This window comes from Coenobita brevimanus, chromosome 2 (assembly GCF_032717465.1).
Source record: "Coenobita brevimanus isolate Jiangsu-jjx chromosome 2, ASM3271746v2, whole genome shotgun sequence".
In the NCBI taxonomy this organism is placed as follows: Eukaryota; Metazoa; Arthropoda; class Malacostraca; order Decapoda; family Coenobitidae; genus Coenobita; species Coenobita brevimanus.
In genome coordinates, this window is record NC_136955.1 from 3,612,573 (window position 1) to 3,627,501 (window position 14,929).

General features: G+C 40.4%; 1 protein-coding gene across 1 annotated transcript; it reads right to left on the bottom strand.

Moving 5' to 3' along the window:
- Window positions 1–674: 674 nt before the first annotated feature.
- LOC145391137 (uncharacterized) lies at window positions 675–3,266 on the bottom strand. Its single transcript, XM_080265820.1, has 3 exons — window positions 3,152–3,266; window positions 2,626–2,705; window positions 675–1,953 (listed from the first exon to the last, which is right to left on the bottom strand). The coding sequence occupies exons 1-3, from the start codon at window positions 3,264–3,266 to the stop codon at window positions 1,786–1,788; spliced, it is 363 nt and encodes a 120-aa protein (XP_080121946.1). The 3' UTR covers window positions 675–1,785.
- Window positions 3,267–14,929: the final 11,663 nt, after the last annotated feature.

A 14,929-nucleotide genomic window follows, 5' to 3' on the forward strand; every position in this document is an offset into this window, starting at 1 on the left:
TCACACACCCACTCAAATCAACGTTTTCCCGCCAAGTGACGCGCCCTCCCTCCTCCCCCCACCCCCCTTCTCCTAGTTGACGGTTCTTAGCCATATTTATAATTTTTATTAACTTCTGTGTCCCGAAATATATTTTTATACACTATTCATTTTTCTTTATCCAAAATTTATCATATTTTGGCAAGATAAGGCGATTTAGGTGTTGTTGATATTGTGATGCTGTCGAGTTTTGGCGCCAAATTCGTGACGTTTTATTTTTTACTGCACCTCAATTTGGCGCTGGAGGGACGCCTTCACGTAGTAGCACTGATATAACCAAGCGGCTCCACTGCCTGGTTATGCAAATGTTCCTCAACTATCTCCCTATCCCCCGAAAAGAGGATGGTGGACTGCAGAAGGCAATGTAAGGCGTTAGTCCTGTTGATTTACATTCAGGTGGTGCTGGGGGTGCAACTACTAATACTTCTACTACCACTACTACTACTACCACCACCACTACTACTAGTAGTACTACAAGGAGGGAACTAGTTTTCTTGGTTACTAGTCAAATCAACCCTCCAAACTGACTACACCTGGCCATCAACCCAGCTGAAAGAAGTTAGGGATCTTTCTCACGTTTAAATAATCCAAATAATAGGGAAACATTTTTTATTAATTTATTTTACAAAGTTATGTCGAAAATATAAAACAATATTTCTATCATCATCATCATCATCATCATCGTTATCATTATCATCATTACATCATCATCATCATCATCGTTCTCATCATTATCATCATCATCATTCATCATCATCGTCACACCATCATTCATTATCTTTATTATCATTATCATCATCATCATTCATCATTATCATCATTCATCATCATCACACCATCATTCATTATCTTTAATATCATCATCATCATTCATCATTATCATCATTATTAAGGTCCATATTCTCTTCGGTGCTCCCTAACACCTCTTCCTCGGCGATTTAGTTTTGAATATGACTGCATAATATTATTTTGTACGTTATGTATGCAGAGTATGACGATATTGGATTTATGTAGCACGGAGAAAGACAGTAAGATGCGATAACCAAAATAAATCGCTTGTAAAAAGGTGTTAGGGAGCATTTACATCATTCCTATATCCACTATCTTCTCATTCTGTTAATCTCACTCTATCACTCTAATCATCCACACTGTCCCCCCAGTTTCACATATCTGCATCTTTTAGCTTCACTCTCTCAACATTCATCCAATCTCACATTCTTATCACATTCACTATCCTCCCAGTCTCACATTTTTGCAACATTGGTCCAATCTCACATTCTTTTCATATTCACTGGCCTCACAACCTCACATTCTTGCAACATTTGTCCAATCTCACATTCTTACCACATTCACCATCCTTCCAATCTCACAGTCTTGCAACATTGGTACAAATTTGCAACACCAGCGCGTCAGAACCCCTTGTGTGTGCAACATGTTCATCTTTCAGTTTCACTCTATCAACATTCATCCAATCTCACACTCTAATAATTTGCAACATCCATCCAATCTCACATTCATACTACATTCACCATCCTTCCAATCCCACATTCTTGCAACATTGGTCCAAATTTGCAACACCAGCGCGTCAGAACCCCTTGTGCGTGCAACATATCTGCGTACTTTAATTTCACTCTGTCTTCCCAATCTTTCTTATCACATGCAACATTCATCCACTCTCACATTCTTCCAAAATTTATCCAATCTCACAGTCTTGCAACACTGGTCCAAATTTGCAACATCAGCGCGTCAGAACCCCTTGTGCGTGCAACATATCTGCGTCTTGCACCTCCTCTTCCAAAAGCATATGCCACACGATACAGGCGTCTCTTTGATGGTAACGGTATTGCGGTGGTGGAAACAGCTGCTACTTGGACATATACCGCTTCCCTCATACCAGCACTGGTTTACGTCCACCTGTGAGGGCAGGGACAAGGTTAAACAAGATCCCTAACACCTCTTCCTTAGCGATTTATTCCTGGAAATGGCTGGTTAATACCCTTTTTGTAATTTATGCAAAGTATGGCGATATTGGAAGGATTTGCCGGTATGTGACAAGAGGAAATGGACAAAATAAGCTGTTTAGAAAAAGGCGTTAGGGAGCTTCCTTCCTTAACACCTCTTCCTTAGCGATTTATTCTTGGATATGGCTGGTTAATATCCTTTTCTAATTTATGCTAAGTATGGCGATGTTGGAAGGATATAATTATGTGACACAGAAGAGTAGTAAGCAAATTACATCGCGGAGGTGTTAGGGAGCTTCCTTTCCTAATATCTCTCCCTTAGCGATTTATTCTTGGATATGGCTGGTCAATATCCTTTTGTAATTTATGCAGAGTATGGCTATGTTTGAAGGATTTATGAAACAGAAGAGGGGAGTAAGGTGCAATGAGTAAAATAAATCGCTTCGGAAAAGGTCTTAGGGGGCTTCCTTGCCTAACACCTCTTCCTTAGCGATTTATTTTTGGGTATGGCTGGTTAATATCCTTTTGTAATTTATTTATGCAGAGTACGGCGATGTTTGAGGGCAGTAAGGTGTAATAATCAAACTAAATCGTATAGAAAAAGGTGTTAGGGAGCTCCTCTTACCTTGAGAGTGGAGGGCAACTGCCATATCGTTGACTGGCTCTCGCTACCACCAACCTGAGTGGCTCCAGACGCGATGAGAGCTGAGGAGGGAAGACAATTAATGAAGAAGAAGGTGAGGAAGAAGAAGGTGAGGAGAAGGAAGAGGAGGAGGAGGAGGAGGAAGAAGAAGAAGAAGATGAAGATGATGATGATGATGATGATGATGATGATGATGATGAGGAGGAGGAGGAGGAGGAGGAAGTAGAAGAAAGGAATAAGTGAAGAAAAAGAAGAATGAGGATTAGGAGGAGGAGGAGGAGAAGAAGAAAAAGATGATGATGATAACGAAGAGATTAATTTCTCTCTCTCTCTCTCTCTCTCTCTCTCTCTCCCACGTAATACATTTTCAAAATAATTATACTCTCTCTCTCTCTCTCTCTCTCTCTCTCTCTCTCTCTCTCTCTCTCTCTCTCCTGTATTACATATTCAAAAGACAAATTATACTTCTCCCTCTCCCTCTCTCTCTCTCTCTTTCTCTCTCTCTCACCGGTAGTAAAGTCTTCTGCCTGCCTGGTCTGCCTAAGAAGGGGTGAGGCAGCCTGGGATGGGTGAGGCAGAAGAGTTAGGCAGCAAACCAACACGCCAACCAACGCCTTCATCATCTGCCGAAAGAAAACGGAATTAAGCGCGCGATACTCTCATTCCCCATAAGATGTAACTTTATCTATTTCTCTATCTATCTATTTCTATATCTACTGTGCCTATCTTTTTATCTATCTACCCATCTATCTATCTATCTATCTATTTATCTATCTAGCTACCTGTCTATCTATCTGTCTGTCTGTCTATCTATCTATCTATCTGTGTCTATCTATCTATCTGTCTCTATCTATGTGCATCAGCTCTCTAGGGAAGAAAAACATGAAGTTAAGTACCCGATACTCTCATTCTGCACACACACACACACACACACACACACACACATACACCATTATTTTATCTATCTCAAACGTCTATTCCTGCTTTCCACTCGATTTTACTTAACCTGTGAAAGAATAACAATCTTAGATACTGTCCCCTGGCGGCCATCTTGGATAACACCGGATATGACGTCACACGAGCATGTAAACACAGTTTACTGTTGCTGATAATTTTACTTGTTATTTCCGTTATTAATGAGGCTTTTGTTATTTTTTGTTAGTTATTGATCTATCTATCTATCTATTGCCAGACGCCTTAATTCCGTATGGGGTGGCCACAAACAAATCGCCTCCACCTCGCCCTGTCCCCCGCCATTTCGCTGCCCTCCCCCCATCTCACATACACCCCTCTAGACAATGGTAAGGACATTTATTAGGCTTTTCTTGCTGCTACGAGGCGATTGCCTTCACCTTTATGGGAGGTTTGGTTCCTGGGTGGACGTTACATTTGCATCTCTCCAACTAGTTAACGGGGGCACCATAGCAAGCTCCATTTCACCCCTTAATTTGATTCTATGGTTACCACCCAGCGTCGTTAATAGTTTTCTGGGCTGCAGGAAACCATTAGGATTGTCACTCATAGAGCCACCTGAACTGGAGAGATCAATAAAAAGTAACAGGAGGGAAAGAGGGCAATTGGAAGAGAGGAGGACAGAGATAATGAGAAAAGGGAAGGAAGAAGCAGGCAGCACTACATCAAATGAGTGGATGGTGAACGCCCTAACCTACCATCCTCCATAATTAGATAGTGTTTGCATCAGAGGAATGGTTGGGGTTTATTGCCCACTTAATGCAACTCAGGGGCAAGAGAGGCTGGCCACTCTTACCATAAATGCCAAGAGAGAGAGAGAGAGAGAGAGAGAGAGAGAGAGACTAAATAAGAGTAAACTGACACACGGACAGCTATTGCCAGATTAAGTACCCTCTCTTTATTGCTTCAGAAGGACCGCTACCTCTCTCTCTCTCTCTCTCTCTCTCTCTCTCTCTCTCTCTCTCTCTCTCTCTCACAGCATTAGGGATTGACTGCGTAATGTGTTGTACCCCCCTCTCTCTCTCTCTTTCTACCCTTTGCTCTGTGTCTGTCTGTCTGTCTGTCTGTCTGTCTCTCTCTCTCTCTCTCTCTCTCTCTCTCTCTCTCTCTCTCTCGAGTGAACTAGCTCTAAAATAGGGTCAAACGAAAATAATAACTTGTTTGACATGAAGGAGAGTAAAATTGCAGACTTTCTTAAATTTAAATTGGCCTACTGTCTTTATACGGTTGCCGACCCCGAGAGAGAGAGAGAGAGAGAGAGAGAGAGAGAGAGAGAGAGAGAGAGAGAAAACATTACGCAGTCACTCCTTAGAGCGAGAGAGAGAGAGAGAGAGAGAGAGAGAGAGAGCATAAGGTACAGTGAATAATACGCACTCCCTAAATGCGAGAGAGAGAGAGAGAGAGAGAGAGAGAGAGAGCAAAGGGCACAACACATTACGCAGTCAGTAAATGCAGAGAGAGAGAGAGAGAGAGAGACAGCGAGAGAGAGCAAAAGGTACAGTGAATATTACGCACTCCCTAAATGCAGAGAGAGAGAGAGAGAGAGAGAGAGAGAGAGAGCGAGAGAGAGAGCAAAAGGTACAGTGAATATTACGCACTCCCTAAATGCAGAGAGAGAGAGAGAGAGAGAGAGAGCGAGAGAGAGAGCAAAAGGTACAGTGAATATTACGCACTCCCTAAATGCAGAGAGAGAGAGAGAGAGAGAGAGAGAGAGAGAGAGCGAGAGAGAGCAAAAGGTACAGTGAATATTACGCACTCCCTAAATGCAGAGAGAGAGAGAGAGAGAGAGAGCGAGAGAGAGAGCAAAAGGTACAGTGAATATTACGCACTCCCTAAATGCAGAGAGAGAGAGAGAGAGCGAGAGAGAGAGCAAAAGGTACAGTGAATATTACGCACTCCCTAAATGCAGAGAGAGAGAGAGAGAGAGAGAGAGAGAGAGCAAAAGTACAGTGAATATTACGCACTCCCTAAATGCAGAGAGAGAGATAGTAATAAGTAATGTCCTTATTCTTAGGGGAGCGGGCGGCCTTCACGTGGTGGCACTGATATGAACGAAGAACGGAATGAGACAAAATGGAATGGAACAGAAGAGGATAGAATGGGACAGGATGCGATGGGATGGGGTGGAACACACACACACACACACACACACACAGACGGGAAAAAATAATACTGAAATGGAATTTAAAAAAAAAAAAAAAATTAAGTTCCGGCGACTACACATGAAAAGTGGACGGAAATTCGAGGAAGCGAGGCCGTACGTACACACACGCAAACCTCCACACACGTATACATACGCACATACATGCATACATATTTACATACTTATTTACATAAGTACAAACATATATATATATATATTGCACATACATCCGTAAGTATATATACATACATACACGCATACATGGATATATACATAGACAGGCAGACATACATGCATGAATACATACATACATATATACATACCTACAGTACACACAGACACTATGGGGTTGTGTACGGGAAGTTAATTCAGTGTAGGCTACTTAGACAGACAGATAGATAGATAGACAGACAGATAGATGCACAGGCACATAAAATGGGTAAATGTTGTATATACGCTAGAGAGAGAGAGAGAGAGAGAGAGAGAGAACTAATAGTGTAAGGCTATGGACAAATGAAATCCTTTGCACAAAAAAGCAGATAAATAGACAAATAGATAGACAGATAGACAGAAAAATAGATGGCTAAACGGATAGGGAGCCGATGTGCAAAAAGTGAAGTAGGAAAAAAATGAACTTGGGTGTTTTACATGCACAAAAACAAAGTAAAATAAAATAAAATAAACCAGCTCAGTTTCGTAGCGGATGAATCACTGTTTTATATTCACTTAAATTTGGCCCAAATAACGTATAACAGGATATTAACCAGCCATATCTCAAAATAAATCGCAAAGGAAGAGGTGTTAGGGAGCCCTCTTAAGTGACGAGAATATAAGAATCCCAGTTTAAGTGCTCTAGTTCCCTCACTTTAAGTTGGCCCAGATTTTTCGCCCTTTTGCAGCTTATTTCACGTACTCGTAGCTCTGACTGGGAAAGACAGTACCGTGGCTCTACTTCCTCTCCATAGCACTTCTTCGTGATTAGCACCATATTCTAGCGTTAATCTCTTCTACAACTCAGCGTTCAGGATGGATAGATGGCATTTTTAGGCCAAGATAAGTGAAAGGAGTATAGTGTATGTGAGGCTGGATTGGATGGACCCCCACAAAATAGACCCACAAATAAACAGAAGGGACACACACACACACACACACGCAAAATAATGTCAGCTCACCGTACGTGTAATGTGGTCGCGTCGTGAATTCTGTAACGACTGTGGAGTGACTGGTGGTGATGCTGGGTGAGTCACTGGGCTTTGTGTTACCACTTCCCATCCCTTCCACCCTCACCCATCCTTACCACTTACCTCAATACACTTATCTACAACACTAGTATCGCTCCACTTTCCTTTTTTAGCCGAATAACCATGAAACTATTACGTAACGTTGTGAAAAATATGTTGGGCCTGGAAGATCGCATTAATGGTTTTCAAAAATACCTGATCACTGTTTCGCAATTTATCGTATTATGTACTGCAATGTTAAACCTGCCCTCGCCTAACTTCCCGTGTCAAACTAGAACAACCGAGCTGTTTGCTATCTGACTCTCGGGGTCCAAAAAGGCCAAAATATAGCCCAAAAATTACATTCCATTAATTTGGCTTTATTTGTATCCAAAACAAATCTTAGTGTTTATAAAAATTCTGAACTTTACGTGTGACTTAAATCTCTGGGGTCATTTAAGGGGATCCTGTGAAGCCTCCTGTAGATGTTCTTGAAGCTGCAGGAGGGTTGCAAAGGCCTAATTTCAGATCGATCCCTCGGTAAGTCGGTAACTATATTCTAGGTCTGCCCCTGGGAACGTTAGACAACTACTTCTTTCCATGTGTAGGGGAAGACCTCGGATGAGATGGAGGGATGAGGTGGAGAGGTATACGAATATGAAGGAGGGTGGTATAAGCTGGAGAAAGGGCAGCTTGATGGTAGAATGACAGGGTGACATGGAGGTGATTCAGGGGAGATTGAGACTGTCCGCCATAAGACTGCCCTTTCTCCACCTCACGCACACCCTCACATACCTCTCTACGCATTCCCTCCATCTCATCTTCGGTCTCCCTCTTTCTCTCGCCCCATCGTCTCACTCATGCACTCTCCTAGTCAGTCTCTCATCCTCCGTATAACCAAGCTTATGTATCTAACTCCTGAGCGTCTATGATAAGCTTAATACGAATCATCAGGTCATAGCAAGAAAAAACAATTAATAAATCATCAGGAGAGAGAGAGAGAGAGAGAGAAAGAAGAGGAAGGAGGGGAGATTTTAATTCATGTTAAAGCTAAAATAGTATTCTCATGATAAGGACAGTCCAGAGAGAGAGAGAGAGAGAGAGAGAGAAGAGGGAGGAGGGGAGATTTTAATTCATGTTAGAGCTAAAATAGTATTCTCATGATAAGGACAGTCCAGAGAGAGAGAGAGAGAGAGAGAGAGAGTTTATGCCAAGTTAAAAGAGTATTCTCATGATTGGGACAGCTCTAGCAGTCTATTTCCGCTAACGTAAAACGATTTCATTCAACTGAGTCAGAGAATAATGCGCACACACACACTCTCTCTCTCTCTCTCCACACACACACACACACACACTCTCTCTCCACACACACATACATTCTCTCTCTCTCTCTTTCTCCACACACACACACACATTCTCTTTCTCCACACACTCTCTCTCTCTCTCTCTCTCTCTCAGGAGCCTCGGGGTGTTAACTGCCCAGCGGTTTCTGAGAAAAAGTACTGACGCAAGTAGGAAAGTGAGGCAAGAGGAAAATTATAGCAATTGATAGGGGTATAATTCTCTCTTTCTCTCTCTCTCTCACATACACACACACACATTCTCTCTTGTTACTAGAGTGAGTCAAACGGAAGAATTGTGGCAATTGATGATGGTGCAGATGCATTCTCTCTTTCTCTCTCTCACACACACACCAGATACCTTAATCCCAGAAGGAGTTGCTTCAAACAAGTAGCCTCTCCATGTCACCCTTTTCTTTGCTATCAGGCCCCGCTATTTCCAGCTCACAGCACCCTCACTCAAATATCTCTCCACCCCATCCGCTCTCTGCTTATCCGTGTCCCTTTCCACCTCACTCACATAAACTCTCCTCTGTATGTAGATGTGTACGTTCTACCTCTTCATCTATCACCTTAATTTCTCTCTCTCTTCTAACCTATTCATCCATTTCCTTATTTTTTTCATTATTTTTGTTGTTTCATCCACTTCTTGATCCCACCAACCTGTGCCTTTCCTGCTTGTTGACATCATTTCATCATGTCTAACCAAATATTCTTTGTTTTCCTCTTTCCCTAAAATTCCTCTTTCATCCACCCCACCCATTTCCTCTTGTTTTTCCTCTTTCACTGGAACTCGACATCATTTCATCATGTCTAACCACATATTCCTTGTTTTTCCTCTTTCCTTAAATTCCTCTTACATCCATCCCAGCCTTTAACTCTTGTTTTTCCTCTTTCATTGGAGCTCCTGTTTACATGCATCCCAACCATTGTTATTTTTCTTTTTACTGTTCTTGTGTGGTCCATGTCTCACCAAGCTTTTCCTTCTTATAAATGGACATTCTTGCATCACCATAAAGCTTTAGCATTCAAAACCCAACCCTCCTTGTGTGCATTTTACACACACACATTCATAACAAGATCCTCTTTGTATGCATTTTTGACACACACACACACACACACACACACACACACTATACACCAGAGCTGTTTGCACTCAATATACCAATCCTGACATCTAAACTACCCTTTGTTCACAGTCTTTTGGCTTTGATATGTGTCTCAGCATTGCCACATTTTCTCCACCTCTTCCTAATTAGTTTATTTTGTTTATTATACCTTCTTACCCCTTTCTGTGTTACATAATTCCTTCTAATATTACCATACCCTGAATAAACAATGTCTGAAAGCATACTAAACAACCATATCCAAAAATAAATCAGAGGAAGAATAGCTAGGGAGCTTCCTTAACCGAGGTTATGGACCCAAGAGCTCTACCACCGGACCACCAGGCATCTGCAATCTTCTCATCCATCACCCTCCAAGCTCCTCTCAAGTTCATCTTATTCCACAAACATAGGCCATATAAAACTTCCAGCCTCTTCTCTCACCACTCTTGCAGTACTGACAGAATATATTTTATAACTTACATATACCATACTACCTTTTGTCTGTATGTTTATCACATTATAGACAGACATTTTAATCCTAGAAGTGACCACAAACAAATTGCCTCCATGTCACTTTGTCCTCCATCTCACACCACTCCCACTCATATATCTCTCCACCCCATCCCCAGTCTTTCTCACTCCTCTCTTCTCATCAATTTCTCACTCTCCACATGGCCAAACCATCTCAGGGTACTTTTCCTGCCACATTCCAGCACATTCATATATTTTTCTATAGGCACAAAGCCAATCAGATTCCTTTCATTCTCCCCAGGCTCTCTATATGTACCACATATATTTAAGAATTCATTTTTAAAATCATATACAATCAAAATTTTGCGGTTTATTATGAAATGATTAAATATAAATAAAATTGCACTGAATATGGTATACTGTTACATACATAAAAACTAACCTTACCATCCCATTCATTCACTAAGTTACATCAGCATAATTATACACTACTGTACATATCTGCCTCCTTTATAAATATGAGATGCTGGGCAATATTTTAACCCCTTGATGCCCAGTGAGGCTGATTTCAACATATCTTCTGATGCTACCATATTATTTTATTCAATTTTGGAACCTCCTCTCATACTGAAGGGGGTTTATTAAGGCTGTATCTAACCCCTGTTGTGCAGGAAATGTCTCCTGGATTGAGTTAAATCATCAGAAAATTACAAGAAAAAATAAAATAAATAAATAAATAAATAAATGGAAGCATGGCCCATTGGATTGGGCAAATTTGGGCTGTCTGGACACTGTTATTCCACACCCTATCCTAGGGTGGGAAAGGAGGTCCGGATGATGGTGATGATGATAAATAAAACATACAAAGGCATCCCCAGGGTCAGTGGGTTAAGTGCAACATACCAAAAAATTACACTGAGAAAAAAAAAATAAAAGCTACACATACTGAGAACTGCTCATGCTACAATAAAAATAAATAAATAAAAATGTCGATCCCAATTTGTCCCCTTCAAAGCACAGGGATCCACAGTACATAGGAGACCAACCTACGTCCCTGGTGGCATTTACACCCCCCTCCCCCCAAAAAAGGTCACCTCTAGGATTCGTATTCTCGTTGATTAAGGAAGGTCCCTAACACCTCCTCCTTAGCAATTTAGTTTGATATGGCTGGTTAATTTTGGCGCCTGGTGGTTTAGTGGGTAATTACGGCACTCCAACCGGATTGAGCCGGTGAAGTTTTTATCCAAGGGATGGTTGGGGTTTACTGCTCACGTAATGCCACTCAGGGATGAGTGAGGCTGGTCACTCTTATCTTAAATGTCAGGACCAACTTGCCTAGCCCCAGGCTCCTACGCTCCTCATGGGGCAACATAGGATTGGATGATGGATGGATGGAATATCCTTTTCTACATTATCTTCGCAGAGTTTGGTGACATTAGGATTTATGTGACACAGAACATGACAGTATGGCATAATACGGAAAATAAATTGATTACGAGGTGTCAGGGAGCTTCCTTAACTGACGAGAATGTGGGCCTAAGATGTGAACATTTTGACCCAAGAGCTCTACCACCATGATCTGTAAGGAAGCTCCTTAACACCTTTTCCTCAGCAATTCATTTTGCTTACTACACCCTTCTGTCCTCATCTATATTATATAAATCCTTCTAATATGACAAACTCTGCATAAATAATGAATAAAAGGATGTTAACCAGCCATAACCAAAAATAAACAGCTTAGTAAGAGGTGTTAGGAGCATAAATCCTGCCAATATCACCATACTCTGCATAAATAACATATCAAAGAATATTAACCAGTCATATCCAAAAATAAATTGCTAAGGAAGAGGTGTTAGGGAGCCTCCTTGCCTGTAATGAAAATGGGCTCAGGATACCAAACAGCTTATGGTTGTTAGGGAAAATGGTGAGGGTTTGTACTCTTTCAACACAACTGAAAGACTGATATTTTCTGAAATGTTTACGTACTATAGTTCTTTCGTCTTAACTTGGCTCAAAAAATATCCTCTCTCTCTCTCTCTCGCCCTCTCTTGCAGCTTATTTCACGAAGCTCACTGGAAGACTACAGCTCTTCACCCTTTCCATAGCACTTCTTCATGACTTGCATCATATTCCACTTTAATATCTTGTTGCATCCCAGTATACAAGTTGGAATTTTTGGGCCAAGTTAGAGCGAAATGAGTATAGTAGTAGTTACAACCCCAGGCTCATTGAAGTGCGAACCCAGTGGACAACAGGCTTAAACTGAGCTTCTGTAGTCCAATCTCCTCTTTTAATGAGACAGGGATGTAGCTGAGGGATGTTTGTATAGCCAGGTAGTTTAGTTACCTGGTTATATTGCCAACACCACATGAAGGCATCTCTTTCCAGCACCACTGTTTACCTATGAAATATTAAGCTCGGATACTCCACCACAAACATAATTTAGATTCAAGATATTATACAGTCATCTCTTATCTTTCACATGGGCTACATTACATGGACACATATTCAACAAATTTCCTCAAGCTGTGTAATGTACCATACATTCAGATCATTTATAATGGCTCCAACATGCTTGCATGCATCAGCCTTGGTCACCTCGATTTCTGGCAGCTTCCCTCTTCAGTCCCTTATTCCTGAGATCACACTCTGTGACCTTGTCCAAGGTCTTTACATTTTCTGGTCATATTTTAACTTAGTCATGCATGCTCAAAAACATCACCAGAAATTAGAATATACTTGTTTTTAAAATGTATTTTGACCCTAGGATGAGATCATAGTGTGTGACCTCAGGGATAAGGGACTTTATAAAAAGAAGCTGCTAGAAATTAAGTGCTGCCACTAGGTGACCAAGGCTGATGCATGCAAGCATACTGGAGTTCTTACAAGTGAGCAGATGAACAAATTTATTCTGAAATGATTTAACAACATATTTGTTAAATTATCCTAATACTGTATACACCCAAAACTAGTGTACTATGAGAAGGTTTACTCACCTAGAAGAAAATGTAATAATTAAAAATGAGTATTGTGAAATCAGTCAAATCTGACACATTAAGTAGATATTACAAATGTCATAAATGCATACATTCATAACAGTATCCTGTCAAGGTCAATCTCATTTACTTGTCAGGCACAGAGTTAATTAATATTATGATGATGATGACGATGAATGAAGAATAAAATAAAAAGTACAATACTGGACTGAAAGGGTCAGACTCAAGTGATATGTGCTTCTGACCACATGATGGGGTTGAGATGAAAATGATTAATGTTACTATGTTTTAAGAAAGACAAATACAGCTAATAATAATAATAATAATAATAATGTATGCAAAAAATAAATACATAAATAAAAATGCTGGCTGCTGTAATGTTCTGTCCATGTCTGATTGGCCTAACTTCATCTCAGCATAAACCAACATACTCAGTAACTTAACCAAATAAATTAACTTTGATTCCCATGTAGACTGGCTATCCATTTATACTTCTTATATTATAGTATTTCTGGCATGAGAATACAGGCAGGCTCTGTTATATGAGCATCCGTTATACGAAAATCTGATGATGTGAGAACTGGCAATTTTTACCCAAATTCGGTGATGTAAACAGGGTCAGTAAACCCACCCCTATTTCCCCTTTGAGTTATATAATCCATTACATGAGTTTTGCAATCCTTTTTTTTTTTTTTTTTTTTTTTTTTTTTTTTAAATACCAAGCAGTCCAACATTAACACATTCTACTCGTATAAGGGGAACTGCCGATGTACCAATCCCTCGTCCCAGCACTTTCATAGCCAGCAACCGCATTCTTCCTACAGCAAGAGGGTGGAATATTTTCTGTCATTACACATGTGACCTCAGGGACAAGAGACTGAACAGAAAGGCTGCCAGAGATCAAGCGGCATGGACAGCCACCATAAGGTGACCAAGGCAGACGCATGCAAGCATGTTGGAACCTTTATAAATGAAATGAAATGAAACACCAACAAAGCTTAGAGTACTGTGCTAAAAACCCCTTTCGCTCAAGTGGGATACTGGGTAGGAATGCTGAAGTTAATGATCAGCAATGAAAAGAAACTATCTAGTAATCTTCTATGCAATTTTCACATTAATGTAAAAAAAAAAAAAAAAAAAAAAAAAAAAAAAGCTACCCCGAGACAGTACTGTAGTTTATAAATACAGTATAAAGCAAAAAATAAAAACAGGGCTTTATAAAACATGCACGTATTTGTCACATAACAATTCTACTTTATCAACACCATTTTCAAATGTATGATAATTATGACATTTATGATAGTACTTATACAAATCAATGTCTTGACATATTTTAAGATACACTTTTTTTCGCCCTTATCACTAATATAAGTTTCATTGTCCAAATGTAGCACACAACATTCATACTACATACAATCTTCACATTCATTATCACTAACCTTCTCTCACTGCTTCATCATGTACAACAGTCATATCATATCATGCACTGGCAGGGTCAAAAGTGTGCCTATTATTTCACTGTGTCTACTTTGCACTTAGGATATGCCTGGCACTTTCTTCCCTGACACATCACATCAAAGAGAAGCATAGCTGTATGGTCAGAGAAAAACACCCGTGCCTCTCCCATCTTTGAAATATGAGCCAGCACAGGAAAAAGACAAGAACGGTAGATATAAAATATTACAGAGAAACATACGAAGCCTCTTGCAGCTTGGAACTGCTATCCAGAAGAGAAACAAACAAAGCATCTCCCCAGTGAGAAATATTAACTAGCACAGGAATGTGACAAATAGAAGAGGTGAAATATTAATGAAAACATATGATGCCTCTCTCAGCTTAGGAATATCAGACAAGACAGGAAAGCAACAGTAGAAGAGGTGAAATTTTACAATAATTATATCAAGGCTTTCCCAGACTGGAATATAGCTAACAAAGGAAAAAGACTAGTAGAAAAGATGAAATATTAATGAGAAATGTATGAAGTCTCTCTCAGCTTAGGAATATTGGCAAACAGAGAAGTGGCAGCAGAGGGGGT

Bases quoted from the DNA above. Each gene is read 5' to 3' on its own strand.
- LOC145391137 (XM_080265820.1), bottom strand. From the start codon at position 3,266: ATGATGAAGGCGTTGGTTGGCGTGTTGGTTTGCTGCCTAACTCTTCTG. The intron at 2,706-3,151 runs GTGAGAGAGAGA...TTCCCTCCTCAG, and splicing joins GGCAGAAGACTTTACTACCG to CTCTCATCGCGTCTGGAGCC. The intron at 1,954-2,625 runs GTAAGAGGAGCT...CTGCCCTCACAG, and splicing joins AGTTGCCCTCCACTCTCAAG to GTGGACGTAAACCAGTGCTG.